At 45.9% G+C, this 18534-nt stretch overlaps 1 protein-coding gene and 1 pseudogene across 3 annotated transcripts in view; one reads left to right on the forward strand and one right to left on the reverse strand.

Moving 5' to 3' along the window:
* Positions 1-18534, forward strand: part of DNAAF9 (dynein axonemal assembly factor 9) — a 156204-nt gene that overhangs the window by 115988 nt on the left and 21682 nt on the right. For all 3 annotated transcript variants that reach the window (XM_039479457.2, XM_039479458.2, XM_074406314.1), the window contains 2 exons: positions 5486-5611; positions 8623-8660. In XM_039479457.2, the coding sequence (XP_039335391.1) occupies positions 5486-5611; positions 8623-8660 (164 nt within the window). The remainder of the gene's footprint in view (positions 1-5485; positions 5612-8622; positions 8661-18534) is intronic.
* LOC104653408 (large ribosomal subunit protein uL4 pseudogene) lies at positions 948-2319 on the reverse strand (annotated as a pseudogene).

Genomic DNA, 18534 nt, shown 5'->3' on the forward strand with positions numbered 1-18534 from the left:
ATTTAGTGCAGCAATGGGGCAGTAGAATTAAACTTTAATATCAAGTGGAACTGTTAGTTGTTTTAAAAATTGGATTTATGTATTTTAAAATGACAAAGTCTTAGAAATGGAGGACAGATTAGTGATTGACGGGGTCAGAATGGGAGTGGAGGGCAGAAGGGAGGTGGGCGTGTTTATAAAAAGGTAATACAAGGGATCCTTGTATGTTGGAACTGTTTAGTATCTTGACCATGGTGATGGATAGAAGAACCTGGCTGGGCGTGGTGGTTCACACCTGTAATCCCAGCACTTTGGGAGGTCGAGGCAGGTGGATCACTTGAGATCAGGAGTTCAAGACCAGCCTGACCAACATGGAGAAATTCCATCTCTACTAAAAATACTGAATTAGCTGGGCATGATGGCACATGCCTGTAGTCCCAGCTACTTGGGAGGCTGAGGCAGGAGAATCGCTTGAACCCAGGAGGCGGAGGGTTCTGTGAGTTGAGATTGCGCCCATTGCACTCCAGCCTGGGCAACAAGAGTGAAACTCCCTCTCAAAAAAAAAACCTACACAGGTGGTAAAATTGTATAAAACTTAATACACACAGTCACACAAATAAATATAAGTAAAACTGGGAAACTCTGAATTTTTAAAAATTAATTTTAGGGATTTGAGGGGCTGTATTTATACTCTGGAATGTTATAAAATCATTCTTTAAAATTATCTACATTAAAAAAAATCTCTCAAAACAAAAATTGAAATTAATGTAAAAATTTGTGCCCACTCAGATTGTAGGCTTAAATTGAAAACATAAAACTGAGCCCAAAGGAGACTTGAATAAATTATCTGTTATTTTAGAGAAAAGAAAGTTAAGGTCCTGCTGGGTTTTTTTGTTTTGTTTATGTGTATATATATATATATATATATATATTTTTTTTTTTTTTCCCTCTCTATCTCTGCCTGTTTGATCAGGTCTTTATTCAAAAGAAGCTGTCCAAAATGATTTGACCTTTATGGAATAATCAAATTTAAGAGTTTATGCAGCAGGCTTCTTTTCCCCTGTAGTGGGTTTCTTTTCTGCTGGCTTCTTTTCAAGGGCTGGTTTCTTGGTAGCTGCTGCCTTTTTTCCTGCTGGAGGCTTCTGCTTCTTAACACCAACAGCAGCCTTCTTTCCTCTCTTACCTAATACAACAGGCTTCTTGCCTGCAACTCCCTTCTCATCTGATTTGGCTTCTAGTGTTGCTGCTGCCATGTCCGCCTTATCCACCTGGAGCTTGTGATTCCTGGCCTGGCGAAGAATGGTGTTCCGGCGAACGGTCTTTGCGTATGGGTTTAGCTTCAACATGATTCTCAGGTTTTTCAGTGGGTTCTTCTTTAGGACTCTGCGATGAATCTTCTTGCGTGGTGCTCGAAGGGCTCTTTGGATCTCTGGGCTTTTCCAGATTCTGCTGAGATCTATATTGATCATCTTGTGCATGGGGAGATTGTAGTTACTCTTGAGGGAAGCAGCTTTACACCAAGTGCCATACAATTCATCTAACTTCCGGAAAGCACTTTTGGTCCAAATGCAGAAACGTCCCACATGCCCACCAGGAGCAAGCTTTAAAATGTTCAGTTTGCTTACATTAAGCAGAGTAATTCCAGGGATGTTTCTGAAGGCCTTGATGATACCATTATCCTCATTGTAGATGATGCAGGGGCCTCTGCACTGGATACAGCGACGGTTTCTCATTTTGCCCTTGCCAGCCCTCATTCGCTGAGAGGCATAGACCTTTTTGATATCATTCCGGGCTTTAAGTTTCTTAAGAAGCAAAACAGCCTCCTTGGTATTCTTGTAGCCTTCAACTTTATCTTCGACTACCAAAGGAAGTTCAGGAACTTCCTCAATACGATGACCTTTAGACATGACCAGTGCTGGTAAGGCTGAGGCAGCCAGGGCAGAACAGATGGCATATCGTTTTTGGGTTGTTTTCACTCTACGATGCCAACAGCACCAGGTGTTGGTTGGTGCAAACATTCGGCCTCCACAACACATATTTCCAAAAGCACCCTGGCCAGAACGGTGAGTCCCACCACCGTGAAGTCTGGGAAGTCGAGCCACAGCTCTGCCAGTACCCCAAGACTCAGCATTAGTCTGATGACCTGCTAATTCACTGACAGCATAGAGCTGTCTGTTGTTTTTGCGCAAGTTGGTGTGAACAAAGTTCACAATATCTGGTCAAATAGGAGCCTTGAATACAGCAGGCAAAGTGACATTTTTGCCAGATGACTCCCCCTTTTCGGAGTACACCGATATCAGTGGGCAAGCACACGCCATGGCGGAGACAGGAGACAGCCACACTCCTCTTGGCCCGGCAGCTGCCACAGGAAAAGCTTGTTTATATTTTTAATAAAGAAAATACTTGGCCAGGCGCGGTGGCTCAAGCCTGTAATCCCAGCACTTTGGGAGGCTGAGGCGGGTGGATCACGAGGTCAAGAGATCGAGACCATCCTGGTCAACATGGTGAAACCCCGTCTCTACTAAAAATACAAAAAATTAGCTGGGCATGGTGGCGCGTGTCTGTAATCCCAGCTACTCAGGAGGCTGAGGCAGGAGAATTGCCTGAACCCAGGAGGTGGAGGTTGCAGTGAGCCGAGATCGCGCCATTGCACTCCAGCCTGGGTAACAAGAGCGAAACTCCGCCTCAAAAAATAAAAAAAGAAAGAAAAGAAAATACTGACAGCAAGCAAACATGAAGAGACAGTTTTTTGCCTTCATCGTGCAATTGGGTCAGTTAAGCCCAAGTGGTCTGGTACAAGCTGTAGCCCCGGCACCATGGCCCACACCTGTAATCCCAGCACTTTTGGAGGCCAAGGTGAGTGAATCACTTGAGCTCAGGAGTTTGAGAGCAGCCTGAGCAACATGGTAAAATCCTCTGTCTATCAAAAATCCAAAAACTTAGCTGGCTGTGATGGTCCCAGTTACTCAAGAGACTGAGGAAGGAGAATCGCTTGAGCCTGGAAGGTGGAGTTTGCAGTGAGCTGTGACCCAGCCACTGAACTCCAGCCTGGGCTACAGAGCAAGGCTCTGTCTCTTAAAAAAAAAAAAAAAAAAAAAAAGGCTCTAGTAACTTGAGCATGGTGCTTCCTTCTGGGTGAGGGCTGCTGTTTCTGTGTGGAGGCATCATCCAGGATGATTATGGGGCTGGGGAGGGTGGGAGGTTCTAGCAAAGATTCCTTTAATGGATAGAGTGAATAGCCCAGGGCCTCCTCTCTTGGGGCAGTTCCCAAATGCCTAGGCCCCGTCTCCTTGATGAAATGAAATGCTTTGAAAACCTAGGAATTCCCCAGCCACCATCTCTAAGGGAAATCCTATTATATTAAAATGATTTCTCAAGCATGGCTTGTGAATCTTTTTCAGTCATCCTTTGCTACCCTAAGAAATGAGTCTCTTCCCTGTGTATCTGACATAAGAAAAAAAAGAAAAAAAAAAAAGAAATGAGTCTCTACTGCTTACACTGAGGTCTCCTGTAGGCTGTTTTATGTTTGCAATTTAAGTCTACAATCTGAGTGAGCACATGTTTCACATTAACCACAGGAGTTAAATCCATTAACTCCATTAAACACCACCACAGGGGGATGTGGGCTAGCACACACACGCCATCCCTGCTTACCAGGCATGCTTCTATATGAGCCTGGCAGTGCATGTTGTCAGGAGGACTCTACTGGCATCCAGGCCCAGCCAGGCACTCAGTGGAAAGAGCCCCACATGGTCATACACACATGCCCAGGCAGGGGAGAAGCCCCACAGAAGAGAAGGCTGTGAGCAGAGGGCTGCCAGGCCCCCTGGGGGAACTCTAGGACCTAGTACACCCCATTCCCTACTGAAGCACTGCCAGCTGATCAGGACTCAGGAGAACCTTGGATGGGGTGGAATACTGTAGTCTGGGATAAAGCCAAGGGCCTTTTTACAGATGAGTTGTTCATAGGAACTCAAGAACAACTCAAGCAGGCTACACCTGTCCACACCACCTCCAACACTGGCTTCCAGAGGGCTCAGGCTAAACCAGGCCCGTGGGATCAGAAGGGCTGCCCGTTAGGTTTGACTTTGTTCCATAGAAATAAACCTTTTGGTAATAGGCTGGATCAATCAGGAAAGAGTTCTCTCCTCTACAAGGGAAGAGATTAGGTGTCCCGTTGGAGTGGCCAGGGGCCTGCTCAGCGTTGAACATCCTGTTTATTTACCTACCCTGCTTTAGGCAGCAGAGATTACAGCATTCAACAACCACCTGACATTCTTATTATGCAGACAGTAAACAAATAAACGAGAAAATAGGGCATACGTCGCTGCTGATTGGTGCTTTGAAGAAACTTGGAGGAGGAGGCAGGGAATGCCATGAAGGGAGGGTTGCTGGATCACACAGGGTGTATGAAGTCAGAGGATGCGTCTCATAAGATGCTACCTGAGCAGAGACCTGAAGGGAGAGAGAACAACCCATGCAGATACCTGAGGAAAAGAACATTCCAGGGAGACAAAGAATGCAGAGGTAGAAGTATGCCTGGCATGTTCAGAAAAGAGCCAGGAGGCCAAAGTGGCTGGATTAGGGCAAGGGAAATGATGGTAGATGAAATTCTTCGCTACTCCACAGGGGGTCCGGTCATAGAGGGCTGCCTGGGCCATTGTAAGGACTTTGGCTTTCACAGAGTGAGATGGAAGCCACCAGAGGGTTTTGAGCAGAGGAATGACATGATCTGACTCTGGGTTTAGCATATCCATCTGGCATCTGTGTTGAAAACAGATTAGAGAGAGGCAGGGACAGAAGCAGCGACAGCTGGGAGGCTGCTGGGGCAATCTAAGCAAGAGATGATAACAGTTTGGACCCAGTGGGAACATGGGGGTGTAAGCAGTGATCTCTTCCAGTTATATTTTGAAGACATAAAAAAATGGAGTAAAAGGAGACCAAAAAAAAATCTTTGAGCTTAGCATCTGAAAGAGTAGAGTCCATCTGCTGAAAAGGACAAGGAGTTTGGAGAGAGTTCCAGGCAGGAAGTACCAACATGAGCTGTATTTGACATGGATGGATCTGCTGACCTGGGTGGGTCTGGACGCAATCCCCCTTTCTCTGTTGCCTGTGTTCTGAGAAGTGGGAAGAAAGAAAGGAGCTACTAAAGAAAATAGGCAAGTGGCAGGAGCTCCTAACTTGATTAGAAAACAGGCCTTAGAACACTAGGTCCCACCCTCAGAGCTCCAGGGTCACCTGCAGGCTTCCTTTTGCCCCTAGAGCAGGGTGGTTCTTCCACTCACTCTTGCACAGTTAGGAGGACTAATGGAACTTGGGAATGTAGAAACACTGTAGATTCCAGGGGCTGCATGTCATGAAGTGGAGTGACACCAAGGGACCGGACTACAGGCTCTTCTTTTGGTTTTCTTTCCATCCTTGTGCAGTCAGCCACTCAGCATTCCCCTCTTCCTCCACTTTGCAATGCCAGTCAGTAAACTAATCATTCCCATTTTACCTTCCCCAGCTACACAGATGTTATTGATGTTGTCCAGGCCCTGCAGACCCACCCAGATTCAAATGTCAAGGCCTCCTTCGCCATTGGTGCCATCACAGCATGTGTGGACCCCCTGAGCTGCTACATGGAGCACAGGTAGATACACGATGTGGTGTGTAAGTGTACTGAAAGCAATTTTTTCCCACCCACCAGAAGGAGACACATCTTTTGGAATGCGTTAGTCACCTTGTGTGTAGTAAATGCTGTTCTTTTATTAGTGCTAGGTCCTCCGTTTTGGACTTGTAGCCAAAAAAGAGAGAGAAATTATGGAATATAAACTTGGCTTTTATGAGGGAAAACTATTTCTGTTTAACAGTTAGTATATAATAAGGACTTACAAAATCTCTGCTAAATAAATGGGAGCTCCCGCTGGGCACAGTGGCTCACGCCTGTAATCCCAGCACTTTGGGAGGCTAACACAGGTGGATCACTTGAGGTCGGGAGTTCAAGACCAGCCTGACCAACATGGAGAAACCCCATCTCTACTAGAAATAGAAAATTAGGGCACAGTGGCTTATACCTATAATCCCAGCACACTTGGAAGATGAAAGGTTGGAGGATGCTTGCACCGAGGAGTTCAAGACCAGCCTGGGAAACATAGCAAAAGCCCATCTCTGCAAAAAAAAAAAAAAAATTAATTAACAAGGTGTGGTAGTAAGCACCTGTAGTCCCAGCTACTTGGGAGTCTGAGGCTGGAGAATTGCTTGAGCCTGGCAGGTTGAGGCTGCAGTGAGCTGTGTTCATGCCAGTGAACTCCAACTTGGGCAACAAAGTGAGAACCTGTCTCAAAAAAAAAAGAGTTGACCTTCTTCACCAACTGAACAGTTGCCCTATTGTTTACATTTTTTTTAAGTAAAACTTTAAAAATTAAATAAGTAAATAAAAGAATACTTACTGTGCGGCAGGCCTGCTCTGGACTGTGAGCACAGTGAAGTCAGTGAGTTCTCTTCTTGGGAGACTCTGGTGTGGATGTGTCTTCCCTTGTTCCAGTCCCTTTGACCTTGCTTATAGCACATGGGGTTTCCTCCTTGGAATTCTTTACAAATTACAAGGGAGTCAGGTAAGGGAACGGGATCCACAGTCCAACCTGGTATTCACCCAGCTTGCTCATACATCAAATTTGGTTTCAAGTGGTATATGGCTGGCTGTTGCCAAAAATCAAATAAAAGGACAAATATTTGCTACCACCAAGGAAATTCCAGGAGAGAAATTCCCCCGGTGTTGTGAATATCATTAATACCTGCCAGCTAGACTAGCAGTCATTTAGAAGAGTGGTTTCAGCCAGCATCCCAATTGCCAGGGAAGAAAAAACAGGACCTCTGTGGTGCCAAACAGACTTGGGTCCCTGCCTTAGCCCTGCTGTCTGTGAGACATTGAGCAAGCTTAGTGTGCGTAGCCAACTCATGCCTTTCATCTGTTACACACCTGAGGCACAGAGTGTACAGGACAACAGAGAAAGATCATGTTTGTGAGCTGCTTGCACAGTGCCTCACCCACAGAAGGAACTCCATAAAAGGCAGCTCTTCCCATTAGTGTTAACTTTCTTCCCTCAGGCAGGCTTTATGATGTTTTAGGAGTTCTGAAGCCCTGTGAGAATATGAGTTTTTCTCTGGAGCCTACTGCAATGTTACAGTTAAGTAACTCACACTTTGTTTTTGTTTTTGTTTTTGTTTTGAGATGGAGTCTCGCTCTGACTCTGTCTCCCAGGCTGGAGTACAGTGGCGCGATCTTGGCTCACTACAACCTCCTCCTCCTGGGTTCAAACAATTCTCCTGCCTCAGCCTCCCGAGTAGCTGACATTACAGGCACACGCCACTGCGCCTGCCTAATTTTTGTATTTTTAGTAGAGACAAGGGTTTCACCATGTTGGTCAGGCTGGTCTCATACTCCTGACCTTAAATGATCTGCCCACCTCGGCCTCCCAAAGCACAGGGATTACAGGCATGAGCCACCGCGTCCAGCTCGTAACTCACACTTGTTACCCCACCTCCTGCTTCACATGTAATCCAGTTGGTCAGTTTCCTGCTTTTCATTCACCATTTGAGTTAAGAATGAGATTAAAGGCCAGGCGTGGTGGCTCACACCTGTAATCCCAGCACTTGGGGAGGCCGAGGCAGGCGGATCATGAGGTCGAGATCTAGACCATCCTGGCCAATACGGTGAAACTCCTTCTTTACTAAAAATACAAAAAACTTAGCCAGGCGTGGTGGCATGCACCTGTGGTCCCAGCTGAGGCGGAAGAATCTCTCGAACCCGGGAGGTGGAAGTTGCAGTGAGCTGAGATTGCGCCACTGCACTCTAGCCTGGTGACAGAGCAAGACTCCATCTCAAAAAAAAGAAAAAAAGAATGAGATTAAAGAGGAACTGGGAGGCCGGGCGCGGTGGCTCACGCCTGTAATCCCAGCACTTTGGGAGGCCGAGGCGGGTGGATCACGAGGTCAAGAGATCGAGACCAACCTGGTCAACATGGTGAAACCCTGTCTCTACTAAAAATACAAAAAAAAATTAGCTGGGCATGGTGGCGCGTGCCTGTAATACCAGCTACTCAGGAGGCTGAGGCAGGAGAATTGCCTGAACCCAGGAGGCGGAGGTTGCGGTGAGCCTAGATTGCGCCATTGCACTCCAGCCTGGGTAACAAGAGCGAAACTCCGTCTCAAAAAAAAAAAAAAAAAAAGGAACTGGGATTCTAATGTGTACATAAAAAGAAGCATGGCAACTTTGGTATTAAAGGCTCCTGGTAGAGTTAGATGAGTATAATTCTTATTTTCCTTTGAAATATCCACTTTATTCAAAAACATGTGTCTTTCAAAAAAGACCAGCTCTTTCTCCATCTCCCATAGACCAAAGAGCTGGTCCTGTCCCCAGTATCCCCCCCTCAACATTCCACTTAGAATTGGCCATGTAGGGACTTCTGTGGGGCTCCTGGCATGGGAAGCGTTGATGGAAAGCTGTGAGGTCCCGTGGCTATCCTTAGTGCTCAGTGTTGTGGCCACTCACCTCATCATGTGAGTCGGTTGCTTGTCAGTGATACTCCTGTTGGTATGGGAAATAATCAATGACAACTCTGAGATGAATGGTTTTTAAATATCTCCCCCTTTTTTCCCTAGATTTCTCTTTCCTAAATGTCTTGACCAGTGTTCACAAGGTAAGTAATATGCTTTATTTACAGCTTACATGCCTTGCAAGTTCCGTAGAATTCGTCGAAAGACTGTTCCTTGTGCCCTTAGCATACCGTTCTGAAATCTAAAGCAAACAAAATTGGTCAGAAAAAAACTTTGACATCTTTACTTTTACCATATTTGATAGGCATATTTATTCTAAGAGCTTGTCTCTAATGGCAACAAATTGCCACAGTAACACCTCTCCTGAGCTCAGCTTAAGGCACCCTGGCACTCCAGCTAATATTAGTGGACTGAGTAGGTATTCCTAGCCTCTGGATCAGCAAGATCTTGATTCACTTCTTCCCCAAGAGTGCCAAGTTTGGCCCAGCAGGTCCTGTCTTTCTTAATGTCGCCACCCCCATGCACACTGGAATTTTCCACATTTACCTGATAACATTGAGAAAAATTCACCCATCCTGCAGGTTGCATTCAACCTTGCAATCCCCTACTACCTGGGAACCCTGGAAGCAGCACTTTCTAGTCATATTATCTGTGATGCTTGGAGGTCCAGAATAAAATTCTGAATTCCCTGCAGTGGCGATGAAATGCTCATTGTTATCAGGAGACATGCCTGGGGTCTGGGCTTCCTGAGCTAGTCCAGCAAGCAGAAATCAGACGGAAGAAAACAACTCAGTGTCCCCAGCACAGTTTCGCCCTGCTGATCATATTGCCGGTCCACAGGGAGCAGAGACAACAGAACATACCAGAGCTGTTGTCTTGGGAAACAGCTGAGCTCGTGCTGCCCAGGGCAGGAGGCTAGTCCCTGGAGGGAGGAATGTGTATGTTGGGTTGCTGTACCAGGTAGTCTCAGGTCCAGCTTTTAGAGTCACCACACCACAGAAACAGGATGAAATGGAGATTGACTGGGTCCGTCCACAGTATCCACTCTAGGTAGATTAAGGAGATTTTGTGGAGGTTGGGGGTCAATAGGATCTGGTAACATACTAGATGAGGGGCATCCGTTGGAAAAAGAGGTAACAGGGTGACTCCTAGCTTTCTAGTTTAGGAGATTAGGAAGGCTAGTGGTACCTGTCTTTGAAATAGAAAGCACAGGACAAAACATAGGTCCAGGAGATAACCAAGGAGGGCTGTCTCCTCCTAAGATACGTATTTGGAAGTCATGGTCAAATTAATGGCATGGACTGTAGTCAGCCACTATCCAGGTGTAGATCTGAAAAGATCAGAAGGCTAGAGATGGGGTGAGAGTGGGGGTTCCAGGACACCGAAAGAGGAGAAGCCGGGAAGAACATTGCCCGAGACATCTAGAGTGCTTGGGGCTGTAAAAACAAAATGGCTAGAGGAGAATACTTCCAAGATTTGTCATTGCTGAATGATCACTCCTCCTTATTTGCTGATGAGAAAGCCTGTGGGCTGCAAGGAGGTACTAGGCTTGTTAGAGGGGACCCCTGAGAAGGAAGGGGTAGGGTCCAGAGCTCAGACTGGAAGTGAAGATTGACTCAGAGAAGCAGTGTCCTCTTTGAGAATAGCTTTAGTTAGGAGGAGGTGAAGCTGAGGAAGTGTTTGCCTAGAGGGCAGTACTGGCCAGCAGATGTGCCTAGGACTTGCTGACCTGTCCAGCCTCAGGCCCTGCCATATTCTTGTAAATGCTGGAGCCTTCTTATCCCTTCATAGCCCCTTGTCCACCATGTGATGATTGGCACCCTAGTGCACCTCAGCTCCTTGGCATTCTTCCTCAGTGTCCCTCTTTTTTTTTTTTTTTTTTTTTTTTTTTTTTTTTTGCACGAAGAACAAGCACAGATGGTGGGGCTTCACTGGCAGAGAGCCTTGGGGAAGTGTTCTGTCTTCATCGTCACTGAATCAGGGGCAGCCCTGGGTTTGTCTCACAAGGGGAAAGCCCTTTTAGTCTGAGCCCTTTAAGGCCAACACATACTGCATTCTTTCTGACACTTGGGTAGGCATGTTTCATTTATACTGCCTTCCAACTCATTGTTCAAAGACAATGTGTGTTAAACTCTGTGCTTGTGTAGAGCTAGGGGTGTGATCAGATGTGGGCAGAGCACCTTCAGGCCACAAAGGTTGTTATTGGAACTTCTCCAAGGGGCTTGTGGAGTGATGGTGCCTTGCTTCTGGGCCTTGGGACCCCTGTGGACTGGCCTGACCAGGCTTATCATGGGCATGGGCTATCTGGGGAGGGAGGAGATAAAAGGCAAGTATTTCTTTTCTCCTTGGAGATTTGGTAGCTGGCTTGGAGGTGGGATCTGCCAGCATTAGACAAACACTTCATGTCCCGAGGGAGCATTTTGCCTCCCTTTTGCTCCTGTTCATGAGTCAGGCTACCTGATTCATAAGAGATTATTTTCTAATAGAAAAAGGACTCTGTTGCAGCCCCAAGACAATGTGTATTACAGAAATGAAAGGACTAAGAAACAATCTCTACTTAAACAGCAAGTAAGACTCATAATGCTGGCTTGAAAGCAAAGTGGAGATACTTTACTGTCATGGCCTGCTTTTAAAAACATCTCCAGAGGCGGGGCGCGGTGGCTCACGCCTATAATCCCAGCACTTTGGGAGACCAAGGCGGGTGGATCACAAGGTCAAGAGATCGAGACCATCCTTGTCAACAAGGTGAAATCCCGTCTCTACTAAAAATACAAAAATTAGCTGGGCATGGTGGTGCATGCCTATAGTCCCGGCTACTTGGGAGGCTGAGGCAGGAGAATCACTTGAACCCAGGAGGTGGAGGTTGCAGTGAGCTGAGATCATGCCATTGCACTCCAGCCTGTAACAAGAGCAAAACTTCGTCTCAAAAAATAAATAAATAAAAAATAAAAACTTCTAGAAGAAGTCACTTTTGTTTTCTGCTGGGCTTCTGGAATGCTTTACCTCAAACTGGGATGGTCAGCCAGCCAATAGGGATGCTTATCTGCTCTTGGGACTAGGATAGACCAAGTTGCCTGCTCACTCACAGCCCAGACTGGTGAGACCTTGGCCAAATCTGAGTGTCCTCTCCTTGATACAGAACAGAAAGAAGCTCCTGACCCAAACAAGGTGGAGCTGCTCACTGTGGCCTGTTCACCCTGTGCTCCAGATAACTGCTGTACCTGCCTCACAGATGGCATTTCCTCTTGGCAGGTGGCACTTTACATAGCTGGCCTAAGGAATGCTGGGGATAATCCTCTTGCTTGTTTCCCTATAAAGCAAAGCCCCTTTTCTGTGCCCAGTTCCTGACCTAGAATTCCAGCCCCACAAGGTTTATCCAGATGGTACGTGTGCAGCAGACAGGACTTTGTACTAGGTGTGTCTGTCAGAGACCCAGATCCCAACCTTTTCTTGGGCAGGCCAGGCCTGTGCTCATGACCCTGGTGTACCACCACCACTCATATGGCCACATGTGGACCAATCTCTTTTTTTTTTTTTTTTTTTACATGAGTAAGGATTTCAGAAATCAATACCAATCTGACTCTTTTGTTTCTTTTGCCCAAAAAGATACCAAACAGAGTCCCAGGGCATTTATAGATCTTCCCTCAGCCTTTGCTGGCTCTTCACTGCCAGACCCGCCAGACTGTTCTTGTCTTCCACCCCAGGAATCTGGCAGGCCCTTTGTAGGATCTCGCTCCTGTATCTGCCATCTCCAGAATGTGCTGAGCCTTCTAAGATCCTACTTGCCTCCCCACCGTGCCACGTTTTGGGCTTTGCCTTACTCATTTTCCAGAGGCCCCACTTTCTGTGGCTGTACCAGGGCATGGGATTCTGGCATCCAGTTCTCCAGGCTGTCTTTGCTGCCTCATCTACAGCCTCCAGGGTGCACTGCAGAGTTACCCTTCCAAAAGGCCATGTGAACACGGCTGCTATCACAGACTAGAAGCAGGGGGCCAGGAGTCCTGGATTCTGCCTTCAAACTATTGCTTGCCCCACATGCAAACCACCAGTGTCACCTTGGTTAGGAGGTTTTTTTGCTGCTGGTTTAGGAGTTCCATCTTAATGTTAAAGCTTCTTAACAGAAAGGGTACATGAGGAACATTTTTAAAATAGAAGAAACAAGATGCTGATGAATTCTTCATTTGAATTGGTTTAGTAATGTGCTGTTACCACCATTAGGTCAAAGAAAAATCAGCCGGGCACAGTGGCTCATGCCTGTATTCACAGCACTTTGGGAGACCAAGGTGGGTGAATCTCTTGAGCTCAGGAGTTCAGAACCACCCTGGGCAACATGGCAAAACCCTGTCTCTACAAAGAATATGAAAACTAGCTGAGAGTGGTACCACATGCCTGTAGTCCCAGCTACTTGGGAGGCTAAGGTGAGAGGATCACTTGAGCCCCAGAAGCGGAGGTTGCAGTGAACCAAGATTTGCCACTGCACTCCAGCCTTGGCTACTAGAGCGAGACTCTGTCCCAAAAAAGGCGGGGTGGGGGGGGGAAGAAAACATGATTCTATATATTCCTGCATATTTGTGCATGCATGCATAGACCATCTGAGGAAGTATACCCAAACAATGGTTATCAGTGGTTGCCTCTGAGAGAACTGGGCTTGGTAAGCCCCAGGAGGAGGGAAGAGGGAAGTTTTTACTAGTATCAGGTCTTATGTCTCAGAACCAAGGAATGGATGGTCCATAAGCACTTAGGAAGCAGCTTCTGTGCTTAGCAGGTGAGCCCTAACTCCTGACGGTCTTTGGCCCCAGGCACATAGCTTAGCCTTTGTGTGGGCCCTTTCCCTGGTCTTGAATGGAATGCGTCCAGATGAATTTGTGAGGTTAAATTCAGTCTTGAGAATTTTGGAACACTTTTTTCACAGGTGTTACTGGTAAGAGGAAGGAAGAGACTAGAGGCAGGGGTAAGGGGTCCTGGAATCTGCCGTCAAACTATTGCTTGCCCCTTGTCTAAACTGTGAATGTAGCAGCCTTGGCTGGTAGAAATGGTATGACTTAGTTTTCCAGTTTTTGTTTTTTGTTTTTTGGGTTTTTTTGAGAGGGAGTCTCGCTCTGTTGCCCAGGCTGGAGTGCAGTGGCACACTCTTGGCTCACCACAACCTCCGCCTCCCAGGTTCAAGCAATTCTTCTGCCTCAGCCTCCCAAGTAGCTGGGATTATAGGTGCGCACCACCACGCCCAGCTAATTTTTGTGTTTTTAAGTAGAGACCAGGTTTCATCATGTTGGTCAGGCTGGTCTTGAACCCCTGACCTCGTGATCCACCTGCCTCAGCCTCCTAAAGTGCTGGGATTACAGCTATGAGCCACCGCACCCGGCTTGTTTTCCAGTGATTTATACAGCCAAGACCCGAATGCCACAGCCACTGTCTGACAGGCCCCTCAATGTACAGGAAGAAGTCCCATTCTCAGGCTGATGCTCAGCTGACAAAGCTGAGGGTAGTAGTGGTGGAGATGATAGATTGTATTCGGTGGATTCTTACTCTCTGTAGGCCCTATGATAAACCTAGGTTTTGTTGGTAACCTAGAGTGATGTGTTAGAGTTCCCATCTTACAGGGGAAGATATTTGGGCTCAGAAAGAAAGTAGAACAATTTGTATAGTGTCACCCATTAGTAATCAGTGGAGGTCAAAATTCAAACTCATATTTGCCTGGCTCTAAATGCCTTAGTCTTTACATTATGATAGCTTTTCCCATGGAGGAAGAAGATAACAATATAAGGCTGAGCGCAGTGGCTCACACCTGTAATACCAGCACTTTGGGAGGCTGAGGTGGGCGGATTACTTGAGGTTGTGAGTTCAAGACCAGACTGACCAACGTGGAGAAACTCCCTCTCTACTAAAAATACAAAATTAGGCAGGCATGGTGGTGCATGCCTGTCATTCCAGCTACTTGGGAGGCTGAGGCAGGAGAATCGCTTGAACCAAGGAGGCTGAGGTTGCAGTGAGCCGAGGTCATGCCATTGCACTCCAGCCTGGTTAACACAAGCTAAACTCCGTCTCAAAAATAAAAATAAGAATATGATAAGTCCAGGCCAGGCACAGTGGCTCATGCCTATAATCCCAGCACTTTGGGAGGCCAAGGCAGGCAGATCACCTGAGGTCAGGAATTCAAGACTAGTGTGGCCAACATGGTGAAACCATATCTCTACTAAAAACACAAAACTTAGCCAGGCACAGTGGCATGTGCCTGTAATCCCAGCTACTACTTGGGAGGCTGAGGCAGAAGAATTGCTTGAACCCGGGAGGTGGAGGTTGCAGTGAGCCGAGATCATGCCACTGCACTCCAGCTTGGGCGACAGAGTGAGACTCTGTCTCAAAAAAAAAAAAAAAAGGATATAGTCCTATGTTCTAAGTGCCACCTGTGTTATTCAAAATAACTTTCTTTTTTTTTTTTTTAAGTTCAAAGAAGGGGAGAGAGTAGCGTGGCATGAGGGGAGGACTAGGATGGTAAGATGTTAAAGGTTTGAAGGAAGATACAAGCTTTACCAAAATTAAAAAGTAAAGGGAGTAGGGCCGGGCACGGTGGCTCAAGCCTGTAATCCCAGCACTTTGGGAGGCCGAGGCGGGTGGATCACAAGGTCAAGAGATCAACACCATCCTGGTCAACATGGTGAAACCCCGTCTCTACTAAAAATACAAAAAATTAGCTGGGCATGGTGGCGTGTGCCTGTAATCCCAGCTACTCAGGAGGCTGAGGCAGGAGAATTGCCTGAACACAGGAGGCAGAGGTTGCGGTGAGCCGAGATCGCGCCATTGCACTCCAGCCTGGGTAACAAGAGCGAAACTCCGTCTCAAAAAAAAATAAAATAAAATAAAAATAAATAAAGGGAGTAAGTTGGCGGGGGGAGGTGCAGAAGAGTGTAATGTGCCACTACTTGTGGAAAAAATCATAGTCGCAACTTTCTTTTTTTTTTTTTTTTTTTTTTTGAGACGGAGTTTCGCTCTTGTTACCCAGGCTGGAGTGCAATGGCGCGATCTCGGCTCACCGCAACCTCTGCCTCCTGTGTTCAGGCAATTCTCCTGCCTCAGCCTCCTGAGTAGCTGGGATTACAGGCACGCACCACCATGCCCAGCTAATTTTTTGTATTTTTAGTAGAGACGGGGTTTCACCATGTTGACCAGGTTGGTCTCGATCTCTCGACCTTGTGATCCACCCACCTCGGCCTCCCAAAGTGCTGGGATTACAGGCTTGAGCCACCGCGCCCGGCCGATAGTCAGCACTTTTGTATGTACTCAGCAGATCTTCCAGAAGAGGTAAGAATCTGATAACTGTAGTTGCCTCCAGGGAAGGGAATTTAGGTATCTGGAGAGGAAATGAATTATTTTCCTTGTGAACCCTTCTGATATAGATTAGATGTTTGTCCCCTCCAAATCTCATGTTGAAACGTAATCCCCAGTGTTAAAGGTGGGACCTAGTGGGAAGTATTTGGTTCATGGGGGCAGATCCCTCATGAATGGCTTGGTGCTGTCTTTTTGATGTTGAGTGAGTTCTTACTGTCAGTTCACAGGAGATCTGGTTGTTTAGAGTGTGGCATCTTCCTCACCCCTTCTTGCTCCTGCCCTCATCATGTGCTGTGCTGGCTCCTAGGACATCCACTGTGATCTTCAGCTTCCTGAGGCCTTCTCAGAAGCTGATGCCAGCACCATGCTTTATGGAAAGCCTGCAGAACCTTTAGCCAATTAAGCCTCTTTTCTTTATAAATTACTCGGTTTCAGGTGTTTCTTTCTTTTTTTTTTTTTAAGATGGGGTTTCACCATGTTGGTCAGGCTGGTCTTGAACTTCCGACCTCAGGTGATCCACCCGCCTTGGCCTCCAAAGTGCTTGGATTACAGGCATGAGCCACCATGCCCAGCCATCAGCTGTTTCTTTACAGCAGCCCCTAAACAGCCTAACAGCCCAACATACTTTCTATATGTTGTGAGTTTTGCCCTAAATAACTAAATACAGCTAATTTTTTTTTAATTAAACACTTGGCTGGAGTGCATAGTATCAGTATAGAGTCTTCTTTACTGAATATTCATTATTTAGGATTCTGCAATTACAGGATCACTTAGGAAAGCAGAAATCTCCATAATTTAGAGATACTCACTTAACTAATTGTTTATAAAGCTACTCTCTATTAGTAAAAGAGTTGGATTACAGCATTGACTCTTTTTAAGTCTAGAATTAATACCACCTGTGAGAATTCCATTGTGCAATAGAATATAAGTGTTGAAAACGTGTGTGAAATTATATTTTACAAAAAAATAGCAGAGGAGAGATACTCTTTACATATTTCAGAATGGGAGATTGATAAAGTGTAAAGCTATTAAATCCAGTTATAAAGGGTTAACTATACTCTTTAAAGATAGAAAAGTGACCACTAGAGGAGCTAAAAATCTAATGAGAGTGCGGTAGCTCACACCCATAATCCCAGAACTTTGGGAGACCAAGGCGTGAGAATCACTTGAGCCCAGGAGTTTGAGACCAGCCTGGGCAACAAAGTGAGACCCTGTATCTATAAAAAATTAGCCAAGCATGGTGGCGTGCACACCTTTGGTCCCATCTACATAGGAGGCTGAGGCAGGAGGATTGCTTGAGCCCTGGAGGTTAAGGGTGCAGTGAGCCATGTTCATGCCACTATACTCTAGCCTGGGTGACAGAACAATACACTATCCCAAAAAGAAACAAACAAGAAATATATGTAATATGTAGAGTTATTTTGGTTCCTAATTTTTAAAATGTTAACTATAAGAAAACACTTATAAGACAGAGAAATTTGAATACAGACTAGATTTTTGTATATTAAGGAATTCATTGTTAATATTTTAGAGTCCTTGTATTATAGAAACACATGCTGAAGTATTAATAATTGGATGTCTGGAATTAACTTCACAATCATACAGCAGGGAGAGCTGGGCATGAGCTGGGTTGAGTGTAGATGAAAGACAATTAGCTGAGTGTTGGTAGTTCCTGGAGCCAGGTGACAGGAGTTCATTCTACTATTTTTCTAGTTTTGTATATGTCTGAAAGTTTCTGCAATATTAAGTAAGTAAAAATTACTGAATAACAAAAATGTAAAATGAATGATCTTATGGCAGAACTGGTATATATGCTATGGTTATAACTGTGTTAAAATAGGAATGAATATGGAAGGGATATTATAATTATCTTGGGGTGGTGAAGTGTGGTAACTTTCCTGATTTCCAATTCTCTGTAGTCCGGTGAATTTTACTTCTGTATTTTCAGAAAATACAGAAGTAAAGTTGGGAGTGATCATGGCCCACCTGTAACCTCTTCTTACATGGGCCACCCTTTCTTACCATGTTACCATGTAAAATCTGTTAGCATTTATCTTGGAATCATATGATTCCCTGTGCACAGTATCTTGGCTGTGCACTCTTTGAGAATATAATGAATAGCCCCTGACATATGGTGAGTTTTTGATAACTATCTGTGTTCTGAACTGGTGTAGGTAAGTGGCACCAATACCTGATGATGTTAAATACAGGGAGTGTGGAATGGCCCTCTGACTAAGAACTCCAAGTATTAGCCAAATACCAGAATTAAAATGATAGAGGAGGCTAGGCATGGTGGCTCACGCCTGTAATCCAAGCACTTTGGGAGGCCGAGTTGGGCAGATCACCTGAGGTCAGGAGTTCAAGACCAGCCTGGCCAACATGGTGAAACCCCGTCTCTACTAAAAATACAAAAATTAGCTGGATGTGGTGGTGCATACCTGTACTCTCAGTTATTCGGAAGGCTGAGGCAGGAGAATTGCTTGAACATGGGATACAGAGGTTGCAGTGAGCCAAGATTGCGCCACTGCCCTCCAGCCTGGGCGACAGAGCCAGAGGTGAGACTCCTTCTCAAAAAGAAAAGGTAAAGGAAGTTAGGAGATTAGGAAGTAAGGCAACTACAGAGTTGAAGCTGTTCATTCCAAGAGGTGACAGTGCCAGGACGGGGAAGAGAATGATAGCTGTGTATGTTGG

This window comes from Saimiri boliviensis, chromosome 9 (assembly GCF_048565385.1).
Source record: "Saimiri boliviensis isolate mSaiBol1 chromosome 9, mSaiBol1.pri, whole genome shotgun sequence".
NCBI classification, from domain to species: domain Eukaryota; kingdom Metazoa; phylum Chordata; class Mammalia; order Primates; family Cebidae; genus Saimiri; species Saimiri boliviensis.